At 38.0% G+C, this 27204-nt stretch overlaps 1 protein-coding gene across 3 annotated transcripts in view; it reads left to right on the forward strand.

Annotated features, from left to right (window-relative positions):
* Nucleotides 1-27204, forward strand: part of Cdk6 (cyclin dependent kinase 6) — a 211477-nt gene that overhangs the window by 149390 nt on the left and 34883 nt on the right. For all 3 annotated transcript variants that reach the window (XM_047561593.1, XM_047561594.1, XM_047561592.1), the window contains exon 5: nt 6465-6574. In XM_047561593.1, coding sequence (XP_047417549.1) covers nt 6465-6574 — 110 coding nt within the window. The remainder of the gene's footprint in view (nt 1-6464; nt 6575-27204) is intronic.

Raw genomic sequence — 27204 nt, forward strand, 5'->3', positions numbered from 1 at the left:
TTCTACTGTCTTTCCCACTCCCATCCCCCACATCCCCCCCATTGCCCCCCATCCAATCTGGTGAACCTTCACTCCTCTTTCCCCCATGCCTCTTATGAGTCAGCATTCGCTTATCAGAAAAAAACATTTGGCCCTTGGTTTTTTGGAATTGGCTTATTTCACTTAACATGATAGTCTCCAGTAACATCCATTTACTGGCAAATGCCATAATTTCATTCTTCTTTATGACTGAGTAATATTCCATTTGTATATGTACCACATTTTCTTTATCCATTCATCTGTTGAGGGGTACCTAGGTTGGTTCCATAACTTAGTTATTGTGAATTGAGTTGCTGTGATCATTGATGTGGCTGTGTCACTATAGTATGCTGATTTTAAGTCTTTTGGGTGTATGCTATTGGTCATAGCATATGAGTGGGATAACAGGGTCAAATGGTGGTTCCATTCCAAGTTTTCAGAAGAATCTTCATACTGCCTTCCAGAGTGTTTGCACCAATTCGCAGTCCCACCAGCAATGTATGAGTATACCTTTTTCCCCACGACCTCACCAACATTTATTGTTACTTTTATTCTTGATAATTGCCATTCTGACTGGAATGCCATGAAATCTAAGAGTAGTTTTAATTTGCATTTCTCTAATTGCTAGTGATGTTGAACATTTTTTCATACATTTGTTGGGCATTCATAACAAATGAGATTTTTAAATCTTAAACTTTATTAAAGTCATTAAATGTAAATTGGGGAGTGAATATCATACCAGGGACTGAACTGAGGGGCACTTGACCACTGAGCCACATCCCCAGCCCTGTTACTTAGTGCCTCACTTCTGCTGAGGCTGGCTTTGAACTCGTGATCCTCCAACCTCAGCCTCCCAAGCCACTGGGATTATAGGCATGTGCCACTGCACCCAGCTAACTCATTCTTTTCACTGGCTCAATAATGTCCCCCTATTGGTCATTACTGTGGCACAAACATCTTTGGGAATATCTGTTTGTATGCTATATGTGAATATTCCTATAGCACAGATATTCACGAGTGGAACTCTAGGTCAGGAAGATGTGCACTACGGATTTTATAGATACTGTCAGTTTGCTCTCTAAAAAGGTTGTGCCAATTTGTAGTTTAAAAGTTTTTTCAGGGCTAGGAATGTGACTCAGTGGTAGAGCACTCACCTAGCATGTACAAGACTCTGAGTTTAGTTCCCAACCCCTAAATAAAAAATAAATAAATAAATAAATAAATTCCTGCCATGACCAACTATGAATATTGTCATTCTGTTTATTTCTGTAAATCAGGCCAAAAATGATACCAATTTATTGTAATGGATTTCTTTCCTTTGTTTTCTTTTTTTCTTTTTCCTTATCTTCCTTTCTTCCTTCCTTCCACAGGATTGAGTGCCTTTGATAATTTTCACTTCTTGTGAATTGCTTTTTTCACATGCTCTATCTATACTTTATCTATTTTTTCAATGGTGTTGCTTTATTCCTTACTGACTTGTACAAGTTCTTTATGTATTATGTATACTAATTCTTTGACTTTATATATGTTTTAGATGTTTTCACCCAGGTTGTCATTTACCATTTGCATTTTTTTTTTTTACAGTGTTCTTTGCTGAAGAGGAAGTAGGTCTGTGACTCTTTTCATCCAGGGTTTCAAGATTTCCCAAAGTGCTAAAAAGGGCTACCATTTGCCACCAACCTTTGTTGTTTTTGGTTTTGGTTTTGGTTTTATTTTGTTTGTGTTTTGTTTTTGTTTTTGTTTTTTGTTTTTTGTTTTTTGTTTTTTGTAGTTCTTTTTTTTTTTAGTTCATTTTTCTATATCTACTTCATACATTTAGATGCTTATGAAATATTCTTACACATCATATAGAGTAGGGGTCTAACTTGCTTTCTTCCTAACAGAGGGCCATTTGTAACAGATTTTTCTCTCACTAATTTCAGACACCTTTAAGATTAAACCCCGTAAATACATCAGTCTCTGGATTGTATGTTGTTTTCTAAAATCTGTTAGCACTTATTAGTTTAAGAGAAAATCTCCCTCAACCATACCTCTCCAACTATCTTGTCTTAGTATTGAGTTTTGTGTTTTGTTTTTAATGCTCTTCTTAAGCATTATTCTGCCAGAGGCGCCATTTTGTCAAAGTTAAATTCCTTCCTAAAATCATTGTCTTAATTTTTATGACTGGGATGACTATTACCTTTGTAATCTGACCTTTTCCCATTTTAGTCATGTTCTCTCTCACCATTTACTTCATTTTTATTTTATATTCTTCTCCAGCAGCATATCATTTTCTTCTGTATGAATCTTAATTTTTAATGCCTCAATATTTTATATTTTTTTCTATTATGAATGGACTCGTTTCCATTTTATTTTGTAGCTGAATTAAGTAGGACTTGTGTATTTATTCTGTATCTATCAAACTTCTCATTACTTTAATAATATTTTTATTATAATAAATTTTACTTACCAAAAATGTAAGGCCAATGTATATAAGGCAGAAACCCTTAAAAATACACAGAGATACTGGGGAAAGGAAAATAAAATTCCTCCTTCAGAGTTCGACAAAGTATAGAATAATGTAAGTAAGAATTTATATGAAGAAAACTTTTCTTATTAAAGAACTTTACACTTTGAAGAGAGTACTCCCTCATACCCCACAGAACAAAAAATCAGGTATGGACATCATCATAAAGAAAACAAAAATAAATTCTATGAAGTAGAAATTTTACAGGCTACACTATTTATCTGGTTGTGAGCAATAAAACTAGAAATCCACAATTAAAAAATAACCATAAATAACCTGACCATATGGAAATTTTTAAACACTTTCCTAAATAAGTGATTCTTCAAATATAATGTTCCCTTGGATTAAAGATAAATAACATTATTTAAAACATGAACAAAAATGGGAAATTTATTTTAAAATAACTATTCTGTTAGTAATCAGAGTTGAAAATAAATAAGAAAAGTTCCAAAGAAAAACAAAAGAAACTTGGAGGGAGAATTTAAAAGAATGAAAATAGAAATCAACAAATTATAAAATAAAACAATTATCTTCCCAAAATGGAAATAAAGCTCCACATGAGGGTTTTTTTTTTAAATTAATAACACAGCTAGCCAAACTCCTGACAAATGTGACAGATATAAAGAAAACAAAAATACACATTAGGAAAGAAAAAAATCAGTATAACCAAGGAAAAAGATGAACTTAAAATAATTATAAAATAAATACTGTGTTCAGATTTAAGCCAATACATTTTTAAATCTAGGTTAAGAATTTTCATAGGAAAATCCTTTATCATAATCGGGATTGATTCAAAAAGAGATTGATACCTGAACACACTAATTACCTAGGAGGAATTCAAAAGATTGTTGGGCACGGCTAACAGAGACCCTGACGGTGGTACGGGTCAGTTTAACCCTCGTGTAACTAATTATTCTTATGTCGTTTATACCGTTCGAGAATATAGAAAAGAATACAAAGTTTGCATACCCCTGATATCAAAACATGAAAAACTAACAAAAAAGAGAGCTATAGATCTGTCTTACTTATGAATGTAAGTCTCATAAATGTAAGTTAATATCCTAAATAAATGTTAACAAATAGAATTCTCAAGCTTCTTAAAAGAATAATACACAATGATTAGGAATGATTTATTCTAAGAAGGTATGGATGGTGCAATTTTAGGAAATCTAATTATATAATTAATATGTCATTAAATAAAGGAAAGTGATCACATGGTCATTAGTAATAGACATTTTTAAAGCATTTGATAATCCATTTTACATTTTGAGTGATAACTAGATTTTTGAAAGAATAAAAGGGAACTTTTATACATGCTAGTATTCTTTTTGTTATTTTTGCTGTTTAAACATTGATTTGGTCATTATAATAGGTATCATATACTAAAGTATTAAAAATGAGGATATTCTGCCTTGCCAAAGTTTCTCAGGATGAGTAATCAATCAATTTCCTTAAAATACTTCAAATAATGCTATATTCAGATTACAATTTTCATCTCATAATGTTAGATTTTATTCTGAATTGAGGTGAAAAGATAAATGTGTGATATCTGTGTACGTCTGTCAACCACTCAAGTGGAACTTTATAGACCGTTTGCACCTGCGCTTCTGTGTACAGTGTGACAGAAATGAAGAAGTGTGCCTCCAGTTAGAAATATTAATAAAGCAGAAATAAACCATGGAACTAAAAACTAGAACACAGAATTGGACAGTCTTCTTAGAGAAAATAGTACCTTCTCTTTGGGAAATGACTAGTCATTGAATTTTGCCCAGTCATCTTTCTAGGATGGATTGCCATAAACTAGTCCTTACTTTGATCTTTGTTAGGCTATTGTTCCTGAGCATACTGTATTATGATAGGCATTTACAGACATACTATGTACAAAGCCAGGGCCATGACCCTCAGCCATGAACAATTACCAGGAGTTATTTGCAGGTAGCAGTGAGTTCAGGAGGGTGATGACATTCAAGCTGGGCATGTAGGATAAGTAGAATTTCCTAATGGGGAAGAGAATGAAGAAGAGTCGCCCAGGTTAGGAGAACAGCATAAACAAAACCATGGAGGCAGGAGCCGTAGGATGTGTTTGTATTATCTAGTGGTACTCAATCCTATCCAAGGGTGGTGAGGATTCCCTGAAGAACTTTAAAGAAAAGAAAAAACAAGGGGCCCGCCCATGGAGAGCTAATTCAGTGGAGACAAAAAAAGGTCCAGATACCTAAGTTTTTCTAAAAAGATTCTATGATTCTGGTCATAGTTAAGGTTGAAAGCCAAGGATGTAATGCAGTGTGTGACTGTGGCACAAGGGATGTGGAAGTCCTGTAGGAGATGATGCTCAGAAGATTTATTGGTGTCAAATGATAACTGGAGTAACATTGTTCTGGTATTGCCAGTTTGTATTTTGAGTTTTATTTCTGTTACATCACCACTTCGTTAGATATCAGCTAAATAATCCCTAAGCAAAACTTGATCCATGAGTGAATTAAAAGCAAAACATGTTAAGAGATGAATGTCAATTTACCAATGTAATCAACCCAAAACTTAAAACAACAAGCATTTTATTATTGCTCATCGTCTTGTCAGTTGACTGGACTCAGCTGTTCTGTGAGACATTGCCTGGGGCTGGAGACATCTGGGGGATTGGTTGGTCTTGAGTATCTAAGATGCGTCATAACTCAGCTAGGAATGTGGACCAGAGTCTTCTTGCGCTTCTCATAGCATACCATCTGAATCTCAAAAGGAAGCTTCTCGGGAGCAAGCAAGCATTTGAAAGGGCCCAGGCTACAAGACTTCTCATGACCAAGCATAATAGTCTCAGATGTTATTTCCACTGTATTCTGTGGTCAAACAAATCACAAAGTCCAACTCAGATTCAACTGAAAGGTGAATGAATTCCATCCCTTAATGGGAGAAGCAGCACATATATAAAAGTAGACAAGGAAATTGATGGGAGCCATTTTTAAAGACTCTCTACTTCAATCTTAATGCACCAAATAACATACTATCAAAACACATAAAGCTGAATGTCAGTAATAATACAATTAGACAAATCAATAAATATAAGGGGATCTGATTAATATAAAATGTTTATGTAATAAATATATGTATCCAATTCTTTATTTGACAATAATATATCCTCATTTCAGGTCTCCATAGAATATCTGCCTCTCTCCCCAAAATAGGAGGCACTGATCCCTGTACACACATAAATCTGAAAGCCCTAACATGTTTTCCTCACTCAACCCAACAGAAATAATTACAACTTTGTTTGTTTCATCTACTTTATAGTGTTCCACACTAAATGGGTTCTCCATTTTGGGGAATCTATTGCTATGGATGACCTTTCTTATACATGGTATGAATATTTGGGTTATATATTCTAAGTTCTTTCCCATTTTTTTGTTTGTTTTCTGAAAAAAGCAGCATGCAAGGGGGTTTTGTTTTGATTTCCCACAATGTCATGATAAGAGCAGTTTTGACTCACCCTGGATGCTCTGTAGACTTCAGGGTCACCGTCTGGCAGCCACTGGAATCTTCCAATTTTCCAGCCCTGACTTGCGAATTGAGCTGGAGTTATTCTCATCACCTGTTTTTTGTGTATTCTTTTTTAAAGTCCCGTAAGAAAAAAAAAAATAGTTTTAAGATAAGAGGGTTTTGTATGTTTGCTTTGTTTTGTTTTGGTCTTTGCCTTGCTTTCTGAAGCTTGTTATTTCACCATTCTGTTAAGATAGCATTTGAGATGGGAACCCAGGTTGTGTGGGGATGATGTAATTTCCTGGCCTGTGACTGATGAGTCCTCTTTACTTATACATTTATCAGTGTCCTCATATGATTTATAGGACTTCTTTCTGAACTGGATCTTGTCATTAAGCCACCCAGCATCAGCAGGTTTAAGCCCACAACCATCCTCCTCACTAACGCTGAGATCTGTTTGCCATTGCAGGTTGTCACACTGTGGTACCGAGCTCCAGAAGTCTTGCTCCAATCCAGCTATGCCACCCCCGTGGACCTCTGGAGTGTTGGCTGCATATTTGCAGAAATGTTTCGTAGAAAGTAAGAAATATATTTTCTTTTTAAATCTTCTGTACTTTAAGTGACAGCATAGCATCTGTCTGTCTCAATTCAGGTCATGATTCAGATCTGAGGCTCCTGGCTGCTCCCTCTAAGCCTATCCTCAAACCAGTTTCTCAGTCCTTACAATGTAGTTTTGTGTAACTGTAGTTTCAAGTTCTTAGAAACCCTGTTTGGAAAGGAACACACCCTCTTCTTTCCATTTACACTGTTTCTGTTGGTGTTGATAAGACATGATAAACTTGGGGTAAGCTGCAGTGTTTTTAGTGAAGAAATATCCTCAAGGTGAACTTTATCCACAGACAGAGGACCAGGATTGTTAAGTTCATGGGAATTTATTAACAGAAATTTCGATGGTGAGAATTACTGAAGACAGAATATGTAAGCCGAAAGGAATCGGTAAGGAGGATGTCAGAATATTTCAGGTTGCTGCTGTGTAGAGGAGAAGTTGGAACAAAATTTAGACACTGTAAAGGACACAGATGAGACTGAGGGACATAGAAATTAAAGAAATAAAGGCATTTGCTCAGCAGGGGAACAATCTAATGATTAAACAGTTATCTGAAAAGTAGGTTGGGATTTGTGTGTTCTCATAAGGTGTTCAAGAAGAGTCTGGACCACCTCACATTGAAGCTGCTTTCAGTAGCATTCACAGAGCAGGTGGGTGAGCTTGATGCCCTTGCAGGCTGCCCTGAGTCTGAAAGTCTGTGACTCATTTGTTTGATTTTTCAGGTCACAATAAAAGCCAAACAATATTATAAAGATCTGCCAGGAAAATAATCCATACCTGAGTACTAAATTCAGCCTAGTCAAATTGAACAGAGAACCTAAGTATAATCTAATCTTTTTTTTTTTTTTTTACTTTTTATTTCCTTGGGAATATGTGAGTTGAGAAGCCAAGTATATTCCCATTGTACATGATATGTTCAAAATATAGCTACGTGAGATCTTACCAGGGAAAGCCAGCCATTACTTTGTTTGTTTGTTTTAGTCAAATCAAGTTTTGCGCAGTGAACTCCTAATACTCAGCAATTTCATCTGTAACTCATAGAATGGAATCATTGCAAGGAGGTCAGACCACAGAGGGGTTTCGCGGCAGCCTACTCTGTACAGAGTGCAGTGCCAACATGGCTCCTTTGTGTTATCTTTGTAATCCTTACAGAAAGAGGAAACTGAAATGGAATAGTCATTTTATTTGTCTAACATCAGGCAGCTAAGAAGTAGGGGAAGATGAATCTAAAGGAAGTCTGTTGAGTTCCAGTCCAGTATTGTTTTTCTGCAGAGGAAGAAAGAAAAATAGTAACATTCAGCCTAGCCACAATATTTACCAAACAGGCCAGATGAGTAGTTTAGAAAGCATAGTCCCTGGATAGCAGCATTAAGTATCACTTTGGACCTTGTTGGAAATGCACATTCTCAGTCACCACCCCAGAACTAGTGAATTAGAAGCTCTTGGACTAGAGTCCTGCAGCCTATGTTTCAACAAGCCCTCTACTTGACCCTTCAGCCTTAAAAACACATAGACCCTGGTTTCTAGTGTTACTTCCTCCTCCAAGCAATTATTTCCCAATTTACTACCTTTCTGTAAGGTTCCAGGAGAAAGGGTGCTTTTTTATGTGCACATGCAAAGAGCCAGTGGGTCTCTACCCAGCATCTCACTTGTGTAACACAACGAAGCAAAATATCGCTACCATCATTAGGGGAAGGACCACTTCATGGTACCAGGGACGGGCAGTCTTTACAAGTGAGGCTCCCAGGCCACTCCTTGAGATTCTGATTCATTACTGAGCTGAGGCCAGAGATTCTTATTTTTAAAAGTGCTTCAAATAATTCTTTTTGTCCAACAACTGTGGAACACAATGAGTTAGGCTTCTGGTCCTAAGTGCCAGCCACAGTGGCCCATGCCTATTATCTCAGTGACTCAGGAGACTGAGAGGCAGGAGGATCGTAGATTTGAGGCCAACCCTAGATCTCAAATTTGAGGCTATCCCCAGCAACTTAGCAAGGGCCTCAGCAACCGTCCCAAAATAAAATAAAAAATAAAATAAAAATTGGAATAAGCTTCTATCAATAGAGCAGAAGGGTACAAATCAAGGTAGTCATTCCAGGTCATCCAGGGAATGACTTGGAGCAGCTAAGAGTTGATTAGAAAAATGCTTGTTGGAATTACCTTCATGTGTCTCGAATTTTCATCCCCAGTGTAAAGATGGGGTCCTTCTTCTGGTGTGGAGGGGAAAGTCATTGGTTGTTTTTCAGCAGTACAATCTTAAATATTAGCCTTGATCCATGGTAAAAACTGTTAAAGATAAAACCTAAGATATGTAGAATTAAGCATTCACTAGTAAAGAATTTGTTGTATTTTTAAGTATAGGCAGTCCCTACCTGTTGAACAATTGTAACCCCCAATTTTATTTGCTAACATGAAAAACATTTTTCACTAAAGTGATAGTATAATTGGTAATCAAGTTCCCAGCCTAGCTTGCAGAATCCTATATAACCTGGAAAATATATGAAACATCAGTTTGAACTAATTCATCGAATCTTTTTTTCTGTGGGAAAATTCATTCAGTATTCCAGTTCAACATGAAAGGCATCAGGACCGAGAGGGAGGACTCACACACTGGAGGTTCAAGGAAAGGCTCCTTTGAGGACAGTGGCAACATTCTGCTTCATTTTGCCACAAAAGTGAGATATTGGTGGAAAACCCACTGGCTCTTCGCTTATGCACATAGGAAAGTATCTTTTTCCTGGATCCTTACAAAGGTAGTTAATTGAGAAATAATTGCCGGGAGGAGAAAGCAATGCCAGAAACCAGGGTCTGTGTGCCTTCAAGGCTGAAGGAGAATGAATCCAGGATAATCACATGTCCTTCCTTCCTAGGGTGGCTGCCCTGTCCCCTAGGTAGCTCTTACTGGTTTGACTGTGGCCATGGGGTCTGACCTTTGTCCCTGCCCAGTCACACTTGGTATGTCCTGTGATACCACCCAGATAGCTGAACACATGATGCTTCTTTCTTGTGGCAGATGTGTCCTGGGGTCCAACTCGATTCGATCTGGAGAAAGTCATTACATGCAGTGAGTAGGGTCAGTGCCAAGAAGTGTGGGCTTCTGTGAGTGGGCTATAGGGAGAAGACTGTTTTGAGGAAGTAAAGGAGATTGCTCTGTGGAAGGCTATATGTCAGGATTAAACTTCCATAAAGAACATATTCTAATTGTTCATATAAAATCTTTGTGTATCATTAAGGCTCACCATCATCCATAACCTAGGGGGAAGAAAAGAAACAGAGGGAGTTAACTCCTGTCATGTTACAAGTGCCAGGCCAGGGCCCTTCACATGCATTATATCATCACACCCACATTCTGAGGGCTATTATCTAGAGTTCACATATATTGAACTGGGGCCTGCTGCAGGCAGGGTGCATAGACACACACAACTATTAAATGGCAGAGAAAAAATTGAACCCAGATCCACCTGACTCCCAGAGCCATTGAATTTTCCGCTCTGCCACATTTCTTCTCTTGCTGTTGTTTGACAACTGGGTTATTTTTTTCTAGAGTGTTTTATGTATTACTGCAGTCTAGCAGCAGTAATATCTTAGACAAGCCAAAAAGCAAATCGCACATATAATAGCTTCGATTTTCAGTCTATCTACATTGGAAAGGTTGACTAATTCTCTGTCATATTATTAAGAGGTACATGCCTTCTGTTCTAAAACTGAATACCTAGGAAATATGAACTCAGTAAAGAGAGTCTTGGGGCAGATGGTTGACAAAGAGCCAGAGAGTTTAAATACCATCTGTCACTATTATCTGGGTTTAATAATTGCTCACACTGACCCATAGAAGTATTCTGCAAAATGGATTACAGTTAGATTTTTTTTTTTAATCTTCCTCCTGTAACTCTTTTCCCTTGGATAATCCATTTTTACTCAACATTCAGTTATATCTTGATACTAAAAAGCCTTGTTATGAATTTGGTCAGTAGTCAGTCATTCATTTTAATGGGAGGGGATAGATGGATGGATAGATGGATATGGTATATTGATTTTTACCTACATGGCAAAATAAATTCATAGTCACTTCTCCAGGTATGTATCTGTTATAAACTGGTCAGGACCATGTAGTCTGTGGTTTGAAAGTTATGGGGTTTTCCAGATTATAGCAAAGTCTTAAAAATAAAATGCACATTTCAAAAACAAAACAGCCTACTAATTCTTTGAATATGGAGATTGTGGTAAACAGATAGTAATTCTTAGAAGTTCTGAGTTGCTAGCTCTGTTGATCCCTAGCTAAGAAATGCCAAATGCCACCAGGAAGAATATAACAAACACAGTCACTGTTAGAAGGAAACAAACAGGACTTCATGGTTATATTGCCCCTTGTTCGGTGGCCTCTCTAGGCTTGTCGTCAGTGATTTCTATGAATTAAACACCCAGTATCTGAGAAACTAACAGTGAAACTGTCCTTTGTGGCTCAATGGCCAATGAGCAAATGTCTACAATGTCACTGAATGCCTTGCCAGTCTTCCCAATGGTTTCTGCATTGGTGCTTCTTCATATTGGAGTACTCTCCTGGTAATGTCAAGGAATGAGGTCCTTAACTGTCTGTCCCAGACCATGAGGCACAGAAAGAGAGCCCTAGACCATGAGAAGAAGCCCACCACCTCAGGTTAGGTCAGAACACATGTGCAGATCCCAGGGCACTCAGCTGGACTCATGGATTTCCTATCCCTTCTGTGACATTTTCCTAGGCCTTTCCCCTCCCTTCCTTTAAAGAAACAGCCAAATGGGGAAAACTCTAAAGGAGCATTTTTTTGAGTGAGTAAATACACAAGATGGTACCCAGGAAAAGAACCAGTCTTGGTTGAGTGATATATGTTCTACATTAGTTAGGATAGTTCTACATTAGAGCAAGTGAATATTTTATAATGTAATCAATATTGACTTTTTAAATTCTTAATGTGTAACTTGCTTTAATTATGAATTAAAAAAATATATTTGTTCATAATATATTCCACTCTGAGGCCTGGCCTTTCCCCGTTAGAGCTGCTGTGTAGGCCCCAGCTCCCCAGCTCCCCTGGCACCTTTGTCTGCCTGTTGGGTGATCTTCTCCACAAACCAGGTCTTATCATGGCTTTCTTCCAACTATTCTGCCATCATAGCCTTTCCTCCATTTTTTCATGTTCCCATCCCTGTTCTTGGCAGCCGCCCCTCCCTTCTCTGGCTCTTTCTACCTCTATTCATCTTTCTACTCTGCCTCTTGGAACCCATGTTCTGTGGCAGCAAGTTACCCTGCTTCCCTGAGCTTTTTCTCACAGTCTCCTCCTTCAGGGTAACTTCCGTCAACCTTTCTCCTATAGTTGTTGTATCCGCTTCTAGAAAGGAATTGCAGTATACTTAGCAATTTGCTGCTTTGAGGGCATGATTCTGCCAAAGCCCTGTGTCTTTTTTTTTTTTTTTTTTTTTTTTTTTTTAATCCTCTTAAGACTCCCAACTTCATCTTAACTGTATCACCTTGGAGACTTTCAGTGCCAGGGATTTTTTTTTTTTTTTAAGTATAGTCAGCACAGAGTAAGGAGAAATGTTACTGGTAGAAGTGCTTCACACATTGGAAGAGACAGAGCACTTTGAGGATCCAGATCGGCTCAACAGCTGCTTCACTCAGCCTACACGCTCCCTGTCGCCCTGGCTGGTACTTTAGCATTCAGTGACCTTGTGAGGAGCTCAGGTTCTATGCGTATTTCTCAGGGACACTGCACCTTAGAAATACCATCATCTAAATGCTCTACCATTAAAAAGAATAAAACTGTTGGGCTGGGATGTTGCTCAGTGACAAACAGTGCAGACACAAGTTGTAATGACGAAGTGCAGAGCAGTGTTCTTTCTCAGGAACTAGACTGCTGAGTCCATTCCAGCCCTACCGGCTTTGTGACAGAGGGCAAACCTTCAACTTCTGGAGCCTAGCATCCTTTTCTGGAGTTCACTGTGCTTCACAGAGTCCTCAGACCCCCTGTGTATGGTCTAAGGAGTTCCCAGCTCTCTCCTTTCCTCTTTTTTCTTTATTGGGCTTCTAAGATTTAAAAAGGTTCTAAACGGGTCTGGCATTGTGACTCAGTGTAGAGCACTTGCCTAGCACATGTGAAGCACTGGGTTCAATACTCAGCACCACATAAAAATAAATAAATAAAATAAAGGCATTGCATCCATCTACAACTAAAAAAATATTTTTAAAAACATTCTAAACTGTTGGAGTAAATAATGCCCAATATTCACTCCAACTCTGATACTCTTTGGAGAACTATGTCTTGGTACTTTCTGGAACCCTTAACATGTCCAACACAGCTCACACTTGTTGACGGAGCTTATTACACATCCTTGTGCTGTCCTGAGCACTTGACATATGTTATTAAGTTTAATCCTCCCAAGTGTCTTGCCCCAGATCCCTCATCTACACTGAGAGCTATACTGAGAAATTAGGCAGGCATATCCAAAATACTATAATTTCAGAATGTAATGAATATAAATAATATAAATGAATCAGGTATTTTAGGCTTTTTTTTTCATGCCAAGTCTTCAAACTCCAAACTTCAAGCATACCTTGATCTGAACCAACCACATTTGAAGTGCTGATGACCATATGTACTCTATGGGACAGTGTAGGTCTAAACCCTCAAATAAATGAATAAACAGGAAATAGACAATTTGCTATTTATTGGGAAGGAGGAAGAAAACAACTCAGTGCCCTTTTTCCAGCTACACTGTTTTATCATTCTTCTGTCTCCTATGTTGTCTTCTTTTCTAGTTTGGGTGGAGACTATAGATAGAAGTAGGGGTTCTTGCATGTAAAACCAGCAGAGCTGAGGTTGATGTAGCCACCTGGCCTTCTTCCCCTGAATTAGGGATGCTTGAGTGCCAACTAACAAGTATAAAATAGTGGTTATCAGACCTAGCAGATCTTCCCCAGTGTGTCTTGTTTTTTAAATTGCTTGTACGTGGGGAGCCTCATTGTCTCTGTGACATCTCACTCCATCTGTCACTTTCAGAAACTAGAATTGCTGAGGAAAGGACTGAGTTAGAAGATCAAGATGCCTCTTAGCTTCATTAAAAATAATAATAAAAAAAAATCCAGTTGTAAAAACGCACATGTTACAGAAATGTAAAACTGAATGTTATCTATCCAGTACTCCTATACAAAACCCCAAAGATGACTCCCTGAATATACTTTCAAATCTTCTTTTTTATAAATTCGGGTGTGTGTATACATTTACATTTATAAATATATAAATACACATGCACACATTGCTTTTCAGTAAATTTCTTGTACAGAAATGGATTTACACTATACTACTAACTCATTTTTAAACTGAGGAAAAGAAATCCTTGCATTTATTTAATAATTTAATTTCCTGTTGTTGACATTTAGGATTTATTTGTTCATTTCATTTTAGTCCTATTATAAATAATTTTGCAGTAAAATCCTTGCATTTATTTTGTGGAACATTTGTCCAAGTATCTCTGTATGGTGAATTCCAGAAGCAAAATTATAGGGTCAGATAACATGCATATTTTTAAAATTCTGCTAGCTAAACCAAATTACTCTCCAAAAATCTTAAACTGAAAATCTGTTTTTAGCTTAAAGTAGGTGGTAGGATTGAGATTCTTGAAGATTAGGAAAGGTTGTCAAAAGAAGTATAAATTTAAAATTCTTACATAAGCATTGACTACTTCTTCTACCTCTTTGTAAAAATATCAACTGGAAAACATACGTGAATGTGGTAATTTTGTAACACTGTTGTTAAACTTGGTTTGATGCATAAGAGACCTCTTTCAACTGTAAAATTTACTGTGGGTTTCCTTTTTATCAGTTGGGTAGCAATAGGGAAGGAATCAACCTCATTTTGTCAGTTAAAAAAAATTATCTTAGATAAAGTTCCAAGCAGTTTCTCAGACTGGTTTTTTCCAGTGCACAGCAGGTCCAGAGATCATTCTGTAGAGTTCCACAGTGCCTGCATTTGGAGAGTCTCTCTTCTTGAGTTGTGATCTTCCTTCCAGGAAGGACCTAACCCTAGCGCTTTCTTCACCCAATTCTTCCTTGATAGTTGCCAGAGCTCACAAATGATGTTTTGCCTTCTGGATCTGTGCCTTGGAAAAACTCCAGAACCTCTTCCATCAGCCACTTCCTCTAATTAGGAAAAGAATAAGACTAATGGTTTTAAGTCATCTGGTCAAAATCTCAGGTCTACCTGGTCACCACATCTTTCAACCACTGAGTTGGCCACATCTTTCAACCTCAAATACCTTGTTTGAGGCAAGAAACCACATATTTTTTAATTATAAAATACTGAGGGGCTGGGGAGATAGCTCAGCTGGTAGAGTACTTGCCTCGCAAGCTCAAGGCCCTGAGTTCGATCCCCAGTATTTCAAAAAAAAAAAAAAAAAAAAAAAAAAATACTGGCAGGAAAGGAAATATTTGATACATTGAAAGCTAGTTCTTACCAATCAAATTTTTAGTGGAATGCAAACTTACCTCCTTTTTCTCATGAGCAAGAAGGGTACGACTTCCTTGCCCTACAAAATTTAAGGGGGGGAAATAAAAAAGGTCTACACAGTTACTGTTAGCTGCAATGTGGACCTCCAATCTGAGTTGAGTCTGGCCATGGTAACTCTTTCAAAGCATGATGTAGGGCTGGGGAGATAGCTCAGTTGGTAAAGTGCTTGCCTCATAAGCACAAGGCCCTGGGTTCAATTCCCCAGTACCGCCAAAAAAAAAAAAAAAAAAAAAAGCATGATGTAACATTTACATTTGTTGCTTTATAACATTCATACAAATTTACTAGACAATAAATATAAGAAAATAATAAAAGATATTTCACACAAATGTAAACTCATGGGATTTCATCATATGCCTAACATAATTTCCCTCCAAACAGTACTAAGTGCTAAATTACAATAAATAGTAAAATGTGACAAAAGATTCTGCTAGCTCTTGGAGTAAAGTGAGAGACTGTAGTGGCAATCTGTGGGACACTCTTGGCCCACTGTTTTGGGTGCTCTGTGTCTGCCTGATACCCATGCTTCTCATCTGGCCTTCCCATGGTGGAGGAGACCCTTTCTGATGAGACCACTGCTTGGTTTGACTAAGAAGCAGTGGGTGTTTCCCCTCTTCTGGCTCTCTTTCCCTCTCTCTGTCTTTTCCACTGACTCTCTCTGTTACTTTCTACCCACTCTTCCTCCCATTTTAACCATAAGAAAGAGCATTCAGCATAATCCTCCATGTTGACCTCCTCTGATAAAATGTGGGTTTGTGATTTGTTGTTCCAGTTTTGTTTACTAAATTATATTTACAAATATTAAAACTTACTCTTAGCATTAATAGTTGGTGCTGAGGAGTGTGTACTCATCTGTGTATGTATGTGCATGTGTGTGCTTCTATGATTTGAGAGCAAAATGTGTGGCAGAGACAGCTGCAGACATGTGGGCAGTATTTACTTGTGAATTGAAATATTGCAAGGAACACTTCAATATGGCTGTTTCCAGGGAAAATTAGATTTAACTGTCAACTGAGTTGGATGTTACCAGCTCTTCTCTTATCACTACATAGTTAAGTTTGTTAGACATTTTCTGTCAAAAACCTTGGGAAGTCAGGCATCAGGGGCCTGACAAATGTGTTTGTGCTATCTTGCCAATTCACTTAATTGGGAATAATTTAACATACTAATATTTCAGTATTCAGAAATAATTTGAAAGGGCTTGGATTGTGCCTCAGTGATAGAGTGCTTACCTAGCACATGTGAGGCCCTAGGTTCAATCCTCAGCACCACATAAAAATAAACAAAATAAAGGCATTGTGTCCATCTACATCTAAAAAAAAAAAGTTGTTTTTTTTTTTTTAAAGAAGTCATTTGGAAGCCAATATCTATATGTTCTTACTTGTCAGAGTTCTGTTGAAGTCTCCAGATATCAGCATGTAAGAAAGTTAATTTCCAAAGGCACTCACTTAAGTGGGATAGACTACTGATTAAAAATGGCACTGAACTTAGTACTTAGACATTTCTCATTTTTTACCTCTAAACTGGTACATTGTTTTACAGATAACATATTAACAGCTTCTTGTTTCATTACCTTTATGACCCCTCTATCAAAATATATTAAAATGTATTAAAAATATTAGGAGTCTTTTTACTGTCCCTGCTTAATTTCTTAACTGAAAAATCACAAAAATGTGCAACATGAAAAACTAAGCTGGCAGTGAAAGAATTATCAAAATTATGTAGAAGAATTCTTATTTAGCCAGAACTGAATTAAAAAACCATTTGGGAGTTGGGTGCAGTGGCACACGCCTATAATCCCAGCTGCTTGGGAAACTGAGGCAGAAGGACCACAAGTTCAAGACCAGCCTAGGCAACTTAGCAAGATTCCATCTCAAATAAAACATTTAAAAAGGGTTGGGGATATATAGCAGAATACCCCTTGGGTTCAGTCCCCCAATGCAAAAAAAAAAAAAAAAATTGGTGACACAGGTTTGTTCTGTGCACCTGGAAATAGGTAGACTACTGCCTTACTCCCCTTGTTTCAAAACACAAGGTTGATTTTAGTTGAAAAAATGAGCAACTGTTCCAGTTACTGTTCCTGTTGAGGTCCACGTGCTGCAGACTTTCCTTGGCCATCATTGGCCATCAGTTCTCTCTCCCTCCCCACCCCCTAACTACAAATACCAGCAAAACATACCTGCCAAAGGAACAGGGTGGTAATGTCTGGAGATGAGAAAAATGGAGCATCTGTAGGTGGGGACAGACATGAGAGCAGTCCTAGATAAAAATGCTAGATATTAAAATCTAAGAGCTACTCAGAGAGCATTAAATGTTTTCAGAATGAGTCTGAAGTAAAATCTCCATTATATTAACAAAAAATTGTTGTGTAGAATACTTGTCTTAGAAGTATAAGAGAGCAAACTAAAAGGAAAACATTTTTGTAGCTTTTGAAAAAAAAATTACTGAACAAATCAAACTAACATTAGCCAAAATATTTCCAAAAAAAGAGAAAATTTTGATAATAATAATTTTGATAGAAAATTTTGAAAATGATGATTAAATATAAGCAAAATCAGAAAGATTTTCTAAAAATTAGTAAACTACATCAGCAGAATGCTAGAAGACATGTTCACTAAAATAGGAACAAACAAGAATTAAACATCCTAAAATGCAAAACCAGCAAACAAAGCTGTAAAGGGAGATAAACAAGATGTGGAATTGTAAGGAAACCCAGTATAATAGCACTTACTTAAAGTAAGAAATTAAAATCCAGTAAGAGGGAGTAAGAAGTAGAATTCCTACTGTTGGAAACAGAATCATCAATATAAAGAACAGTATTAGGAGTTCTCACAGAATGCAAATGAAAAGAACAGATGGTGAGAAAGCATGGGTAGAGAATGGAAATCTGGGCTAAGAAAGTGATGATCTTGAAATACAGTAATCAAAACCATGACCAAAGAAACATGTTCCTAAGACTTAAGTATGCAGAACCATCTTGCAGTATTTGGGTGGGATACTCAGGGCTGTGAGTACAGAAAACTCAATTTGGATCAACTAGAGAATAAGGAACTTTTTGGTGCTCATAAATGGCGATTCCAGAGATAGGTGGAGCTTCAGGGTTGGCTTGATTCAGAAGCTGCACCTCCCTTTCTGTCTCGGCATCTTGGAAGACTGTCTTCACCCAGGGCAAAGTGGTTGTAGTAGTTCCAGTTTTCACATCTGCACACCAGGATATTCAGATGAAGCGTTAGTTATGTCCCAAGATTTCAAATGAAAGTTCTCAGTTTCATCCTTAGAACTGCTATGACACATGCCCACACTCAAACCAGCAACTGAGACCAGAGAAAATGGAATTTGCTAATCAGCTTCAAGAGAGTTTGAAGAACATCAGTGTCCTGTTACAAAGGAAAAGAAAAAAGTGAATAGACAATCTATGGAATCCACTCCAAAGACTGACACAGAGCAAATCCTAGAAAAATGTTGGAACTGTGTGGAGAAAGGGGGAAAAAAAGCCTTCCAGGATCACATAAATTTTACTTTACAGCTTTACACAAAGGAAAACAATCAGGGTGGCCTCATACTTCTCTTTTGTTTAACCAAAAGCCAGAAGAGAATAGAGAAAATTCTATAGTTTTGTAGAGGAAAAGTTTGTAACCCAAGAACTTCATAATCAGCTGTATTGTCTTAAACTTTCGAAGGCGACAGAAAGCTTCGGATATGCACAGATCACCTTGTGCTTGTTTGTTAAATATCAGTTGGGCATACTTGAGCTAACTGGGGTGTCCACACGAGCACCTCAGGAATGGGATGCCATGATATGGAAGGACTGATGGGATGCCCCCAGACCCAGCACCCACCTCTTCACAGAAGCTCTCAGGAGAACTACAGACCTCACCACCTGTTTGTACTGGCCACACTAATGACCCTATAGGAATGTGGTTGGGTTAGTATATTTTTCACAACATCATCTGGATGAGGCTTAAAAGCAAATAATTTCATTAGGAATTATTAGTCCTTATTATGAGAATAGCCCTGTAATTGGACTTCAGAAATTCCCCTTGAAAAGCCTCAGGCAAGAGTATACCATCAGATTTGAAAGTCTAATTAAATATGACTGAAATTATGTTTCATTTTAGCCCACCTGTGACTAAAAAGAAATGGTCTCTAAAGATATTTAAAAAAATAAATAAGAGAAGAGTAGGTCAAAGTGAAACACTGAAGATAAAATGGAAAGGGAGATGATGAGATAAGAGACTATTAACAAGACAAAATGGAGGAGGCAGCAAAAAGCAAAAACTGACTTCTCAAGATTAAGGAAGTGATGCCAAAGGCACATTGAATTAAATTTTCAGGGGATGATTTGTTCCTTCTGATCATACCCCATTTGGCATTTTCTCATTTTTCTTTTAACACTGAATTTCTCCTTTTAGAGATGATCAAAAAGTGGAATTAATCAAAATATTCAATATTCATGGATTTGCAAGGATTTGTGCTGTGTAGTGTTCCTCCCTGGAAGAAATGGTGCACTTGTGTTATTGTCAGCAATATTGCTGTGTCCCTCACACATTGCTCAAGTACTTCCCACTGGGGAAGAACCACTGCCCATCTAGGCAGCTCCCTAGATGCCCCTGCTTTTCTTCAGAGATCCCCAGGGCCTCCCTGGGATCCAGCATTGGCATTATTATCAGCTGTCATACCAGGTTTCTCCAGAACCTATGTTTTTATAATATTATCTCAGGCTATGGAGATACCTTTTGGGGAACATATGTTGGCTGCAAAACCTCTATCTTCTTTAAGTCCCCTGAATCATACTGTGCCTCTGGCAGTGGTTTCTTCCAGCTACCATTTGAACAATTGCTGGTCATTATGCTCTTTATAATATCAAAGACCTACCACTAGTTCCTATCTGCCTGCAGATCTTTATCTTGTTTCCTGGACCTTAAAGGCCTCTAGAAATGGGTGAAACTTATAATTCAGTCTCTAACTGTGAAATTCTTCCTTCATTTATTTTGTTATTGTTGCTGTTTGTTGTTTTGTTTTGAGGCAGATTTGGTGTTATCATTCACCACTGGGCCTGGATGTCTCTGTGGTAGGTAGAACTCTCCCCTGGCAGGCAGGAGGCCCTAGTAGGAGAATGGTTCCCAAATATGTCAACATCCTAATCCCTATGAACTTGTTTTTTGTTGTTGTTGTTGTTGTTGTTGTTTTTAAACATGATAAAAGGAATTTTTCAGATTTAAGTTAATAAAGTTTAAAACAGGGAAATGATTCTGGATTGTCTGAATGGGCCCAATTTAAGCACATGAGAACAAAAAAAGATGCAGGTAGAAAAGATGAGACAGAAGGGAAAGTCAGAGAATTGCAGACAGCAAGGGAGCTGACCTGCGGTTACTGGCCCTGAGATGTTTGTGGAGACCACATCAGGAACTAGAGGAGAGGCCTTTAGAAACGAGGGTGGCCTCAGCTGAAAGCCAGCAAGAGAAAGGACCTCAGTCCTACAGTGTTATAACTGCATGGAACTTAATTTGGCCAACAACCTGAATGAAGTCGAAGCAGATTTGTCCTCGAAACCTCAAGAATAGAACACAGATCTGCGAATACCTTGAGGTCAGCTTTGTACAGGTCTGAACAAAGAACCAGCTGAGCCATGCCATACTTGGACTTTTGACCTACAGAACTGTGAGATGGCACATGGATGTTTTTTTAAGCCACTAAATTGGTGCTAATTAGTTAGAGTGGAAATAGGAAATTAATAAACCAACATGAAATAATGGCAACAACCAAAAGCAGTGAAATGAATGGTAAACATGACAGAACACACAATTCAGGATGGCTGTTGACTTGCTCTCTCTCTCTGGCTGAGATTGTCTGTACAGCAAGGAGCACCAGTTCTAAAAACCAAGCAGATTCAGTGGGAGCCTGTACTCAGCACCCAACTAAGGATCAGGAGTTTTGCGGGGAAACATGAAAATGTATGTGTATGTATGTATATTTTTATGTAAGAAAAATAATTTAGAGATGAACCTTAATAACAACAGGGCATCACCCAGGGCTGAAAATAGTATGGGTATAATGTTTGCAACTACTTGTTTATTTACGTACAAGTCAATATTGTGTATAATAACAAATTGGTGAAAGGAAGAAATTATGCAAAAAGGAGATTGTTTTGACAGTGGGTACACACTGTTCCATTTGTATTTTATTTCCTCTGGTACAACCATAAACTTCGAAAACGTTTTTAAGATGTGTTAGCACAAAATCTGGGAGAAGGAAACTTCAGCCTCACTAGAAGGTACTGAATTGCTTTGTGATATGAATTACACTGGTAATATAAAAGTTTGCTAATGTTTGCTATAATTCCAAAGTAGACGAGCACAGGAGTTGAACCTGTGGAACCAAAACTACAAGGGTTTAAAATTCCAACCCTCTTACCTACTAGCTTTGTGGCCATGGACCAGTTACTTGACTCCTCTGTACCTTGGTTTCCTTTTCTGTGAAAACAGATAAGAAAACCTCTGTCATGGTTTGTTATGAGAATTTAATGTAAATACATTTGGAAGCAATAAATGTTAGCTGTAATTATCATTGCTGTCCTTCCCTGAAATGCTCCATGTCCTGCCTCCCTGGACCAAAGAAACAACTGATCTCAAGGACTGCCCCAAGGAAAAAGTGGAAATGGCCTAGCCAGACTATGTAAGAACCAAATGAGGACATCCAGTCATCTGTCAGTCTTTTCTACACCCTTCCTACTCTCTGCTATTATTTTCCACTTAAAATTAGTGAGACTTTATAGGTAATACTCACATAAGCAGTATTTTCCTTACCATGTAGATCTTCATTTTTATAACACCTTCAAGAACATTTCTCTGTGTTCGTTATCTTTCTCATCTTTTTCTATGAGTAGTATTTCATGTAGGCATGCTGTCAAATGATCTGTTAGAACTAAACCAATTTGGAAAATGATGGGTCAAACAAAGGTTTCTGTACAGGACTTATGAGAGCTCTTATCATTAACATAAACTTTGAATTTCCACCAATATGTAGTGTATTGCTACCCAAACATATTTGACCACTAAACTTTTTTTTTTTTTCCCAAGAAATACCTCAGAATTTCCTGAAAGTATTCTGCATATGCAATTTGGGAAACAGCCACCCTAAAATAAAAGCAAATTTAACCAAGATTATTTAACATGTATGCATTATGATTATTATGAATTGTAACTAGTGGTAAAGGAGATTTTATAGGTACCAATCTCAAATAGATTTATATCCATAGGAAGAATTATAATTAGATAAAAAAATGGAGTTTTTATTTTATAAATTTAAAATGGCCCTTGTTAGATTACATTAATGTCTTTTACCCATAGTTGTTCTCTGGGTAATGACAGACATAATGAGATCATGATTCTCTAGTTGGCAAAATCGAGTCATCAAATACTTATTGAGTTTGGCATTCTAGGTTCTTTCATAAAGCAATTTATATTTTCACCAGTACCACTTACTTACTGAGATGATAAATGCTATGAGGTTAGCATCCTCTGTGTGAAGAAATTCCTTTCTATTGTCCTGCACTTAACCCTTGATTTTCTACTCAGGACTGGTGAACATGAGCATGTTTACTCTTACTGATCTCAGATGTAACCCTTATCCTCCTTTTTGGTCTTTCTCTTTCTAAACTAGAAAGTCCCCATTTGTTGGTCTGTCAGTTGACTCATGTCAAGAACTGTGAAGGAAATGAGTTTTTCCCCTACTTGCAAGCCAGCAAACTAGTCCTCCACAGTTTATGGATCCTGGCAGAAGACACACAATCTTGGGTTAGAGACAAAGGACTGTTTATTACTCCCAGCAATAGCAGTAGCCAGAGTATCAGCATTTGCACCAGATTCTCAGTTCTCATAGGAAAATGAGAATAGGGCCAGGTGACACCTCCACACACAACCAGTGTGTTATAGAAGATTAAACCCCTAGCTTAGGAAACTCGAATCTTTCATCATGGGCAATAAGTCAATCAGGCCCTTGCCCTAACAGGAGACATTATTAGGCTGGAGAGTAAACAACCTGTTTATGTGCCAGAGAGAGACACTATCTCTATCTTCCAAGGCTGTTTACTCAGAAAATCTAGTCCAGGACACATGCAGTCAGTGTCTCTACTCACAAGAGGTACAAAAACACAAGGAACTTGCAGAATTATCTCCCAACAGTTAGCAGATGCCCCCTCCATTTCCTATGTCATTATTCCTTCTTTTGAAATAGTTCTAGTTTCATTACAAACATCCAAGTTCTGTGGCCAGACCTGCATTATTTAGATGAATAAAATGTATGTTTTTATTTCTTGTCATATGGCCAGAGACTCTGTTTACATAGATATCCCAAGGGCATAGAACTGTATCTGACACACAGTCAGCCCTCTATGAAGATTTGTTGAATGAATATATGGATTTTTGTCTCCCTATGGGGATCAGTAAGTTACTGGCTTTGCTGTGCAGAAGGAGCAATGACATTAGAACCTTCAAGAAACTCCCAACAGTGGTTCCAAGAGTCATTTTCTTGAAACTCTCCCTGCCCATCTCCTAACTCACCATGTAACTTCTCCATCCCATCCTCCAAAAACGTCACAAATATTATTTCCTCAAGGACACCTTCTCTGACCCAGAATAGAATCAGTACCTCTGGTATTCATTCTCATAGCACCCTGGTGTTTTTCTTCATAGCTCTTACTCTTACTTGGAATTACATTTGTATGTGTGTGTGTGTGTGTGTGTGTGTGTGTGTGTGTGTGTGTCTTCTAATTTAAAACCTAGTTTCCCTCATCGCTTACAAAGCTGTAGACCCGCCCACCTCTGTTTTTCTCACCTCTGTATAACTAGTACCTACAGCATGGCATAAAATGGCCACTGAGTAACTGAGTGACAAATGAATGAACATCTTGCAAACTGTAGTTAGAGCTTCAGTGGTTCTGTGAGGAGCTTTGGCATTGAACAGGCCAAAGGCATTATTTCATGTTGTCTCTCAAACCATAAAAACATACATTTTGTCATGTTTCTTCTACAGTTGCAGAGATTTTTAAGTGAAATTTAAACATTTTTTTATTGCCTGCAAGCATTTGATTTTAATTTAGTGCATCATTTTATTGTCTAAATGATATCAGCATAGCATTAAATCAATTTAGATCCTAGCATTATTTCTTGGGTCATTCTCATGCTTACACTTAATATATTCAACCAACCTTTCATCATAAGCAAATGAAACTTATCGATTCTTTGAAAAACCTATCAATTGTCTAATATTATTCGGGGTACTATGGAAGATAACAGAGAAGCGAAAGATCAATCCTCAAGGAGTTATTGCCCATCTGAGCAAATAAAAGAAGTGTGCATGAGGCATTAGCATGTAATAACTAGCATACATTTAGACTTTGCATCTGTCTAAGTGTTAAGCTACATGTTACAGATTTTTTTTTAACTACAAGAGCTTTGAAAAGCTTAATAGTACCCTAAACTGGACTAGAATAATATGGGCTTCATGTAGTTAGTCCTGAGGTAGATTTTGGAGATGTTTAATTGGATATTTAACAAGAACTTCATGAGACAAGCCAAGAAATAGTGCTGTCTTGGAAAAGCAAGACCTGGCTAGAGTGGAAGGTATAAGTTGGGAAATGGAGGCTTATATGCAAAATTGCTGTTAGACTGTAAGAACTGCACAGTGTTTATGACTCCGTTTCCATTCAGTTAAACAGCATACAGAAAGGAAGCCACACCTTCAGGCAAATACAACGGGTAAGGGAAGCCAAAGATGGAGCCCTGCTAAGGCGTCTCAATGAAGTGAATAAACTCTGAAGGAAAGACTTGGAAGGTCATCCAATGTACTCATAAACTCCAGCCATTACCAAAGATGAAAGGGAAGTGAGAGGCATGAAGAACAATAGGAAGGAGTGTTCCCCTGTCCCCCCAACTGCCTGTTTACAGTAGGGGAGGAGCAGCAGGGCTGCCCAGATGGCAGAGCCAAAGTTAGAATGAGGCTTCCTCGCCCCAAGACCTCTTTAGGAAATCCTGTTTGTGACGGTGGCTTCACTGCAAAGCGATCGGGAGCCCTCCCAGTGTTGAAGAAGCACACTTCTGGACTCAACCCTGATTTCTGATGCAGTTTAAAAATCTTATTATCATGTGCACTCAGCAAGATAGAAACTCCATCTCGGGTGATGCTTGGGTCAGACCTTATTTTGCAAGCATTTATTTATCGTGCTTGTCCTGTTGAAAGACTGGTAACACAATAGCTTAAAAACAAGATAAGCCTCATCTTTTTTCCTGTATGGGTATGTTAGAGAATGGTGGTTTTTTAAAAGCCCTGTGATAACCATTTCTTTCACATCACATTACTTCTTTAACAGAGAGTTGGGTGCAAATACCTTAGAATTCAAACCAAGCTAACTAGAAGATTCATCCCCATAGATCCACTTTATATCCACACACGAGGTCTATACTTTTCTTTTCCTTCTGCCACTCAAGTGCTTTTGAATGTGAGGGTGGACTGTTTGTTTTCCATGCCAGACCTCATGAAATGAGATTTGTCTTCCCTCACAGACAGGTGGCCAGGCTGTTACACAGAAAGGGATCTGCCTGGCTGCTGGCCTCTTTGGACACACAGCATTGTGGCAGCACAGCACCCAGCCCCAAATCTGACCCTGTGCCCTTACAATCTGGAGGCCTACACTGGCTGCCTTGTGGGGCGGGTGACAGAGTTGGTCAGTTGGCATAGAGTCGCACTGGTGATCACTGTGGAGAGCCAGGCGGCTCCATGTCACTTGCTGTGGTCCTGGGAATGTGTGAAACAATAAGATGGTTGCTCCACTTAGGGTACAAACTCTCCTCTCTTTTCAGGGTAGACCAGGCTTTGGGGAAAGAATTTTGGCCTTTCCAGACTGTCCCATTACTTAATGTGTCCTTCTGCATTATTTACATGAATCAGGAGCAGATTTCACAAGCCTTTTCCCTATGAGACTAAGTTAGTCATTAGGGTTAATTACTTAGTAGTTAGAAGAAGTATGATGAAGAAAAAATAGATTTCTGGAAACCTGAGGTTAGAGGGTCCTAGAACTTCAAGTTGCTCTATGAAGAGAATTTACAACCATTCTGCTGTAGTCTTTGAATACAAGAAAATAATCGTGATTTAAATTCTCTGACCATCAAAACATATCCCCCTAGCTATAAATGGCGACTGGTCCCAACTCCACACATCCTTAAGGAAGCATCTATTCTCCCTGAGAAAGTGCAGTCAAGTTATAACAAAATTGGACCCAGCTCTTCCATGCTGTTGCCTTCTACAGACTCATCAGCAGCTCTGCTTGTGAGATAATAAGATTACCATTTTCAGAAATATGAGAAAAATAGGTCAGGACTCACTAATGCTGGTTGAAAAGCCTTTGGATTTTAGTTTGAGTGACATCTAACCACTGCACCAACAGCACTGCTAGGAAAAACTGCCCCTCATTCTCAGCTCTTGCCTTCCACTCCCCCATAAATATGAATAGCAAGCTTAGCATTGTTTCCATTGGGTTCTCTGGGCCTCTTTCTTTCTTTTTTTCTTTTTTCCATCATCTTTCCCAAAGCTGATATGACAATTCCACAGGGAAGAAACAAATAGTACACTTGGATGAACTCTGTGAAACACAAAGCACTTTCTTCTTAGTCCTGATTCTGTAGTGATTTTTCTGCATTTAAAAAAAAAAAAAAGAATGAGACAGTACTGGACCAAATAGTAGAAATCTCATTTATATCTTATTTGTGCCATTTTGAACAGGGTGAAAGAAAGCATGAGTGATAAAGCAACATGCATTGTGAAATCATAGTGAGCTGCTCACCAGAGCCCAAGTCATAAAGCATCCTTAAAAAGCACTCAGCTCTTACCAAGGATGAAAGGGAAGTGAAGAGCACTCATCAACCCTGCCTGCTCTGTTATCCTTCAGATTAAATGTCATCTTCTTAGAGACCCTACCATGTCATTCTCCAACAAGGACAGCTTCTTTTCTTCATAGCACTTACCACTTATTTAAGGATGTTCTTCCTTCCTAAACTGTATGCCCAACA

This window comes from Sciurus carolinensis, chromosome 8 (assembly GCF_902686445.1).
Source record: "Sciurus carolinensis chromosome 8, mSciCar1.2, whole genome shotgun sequence".
NCBI lineage: Eukaryota > Metazoa > Chordata > Mammalia > Rodentia > Sciuridae > Sciurus > Sciurus carolinensis.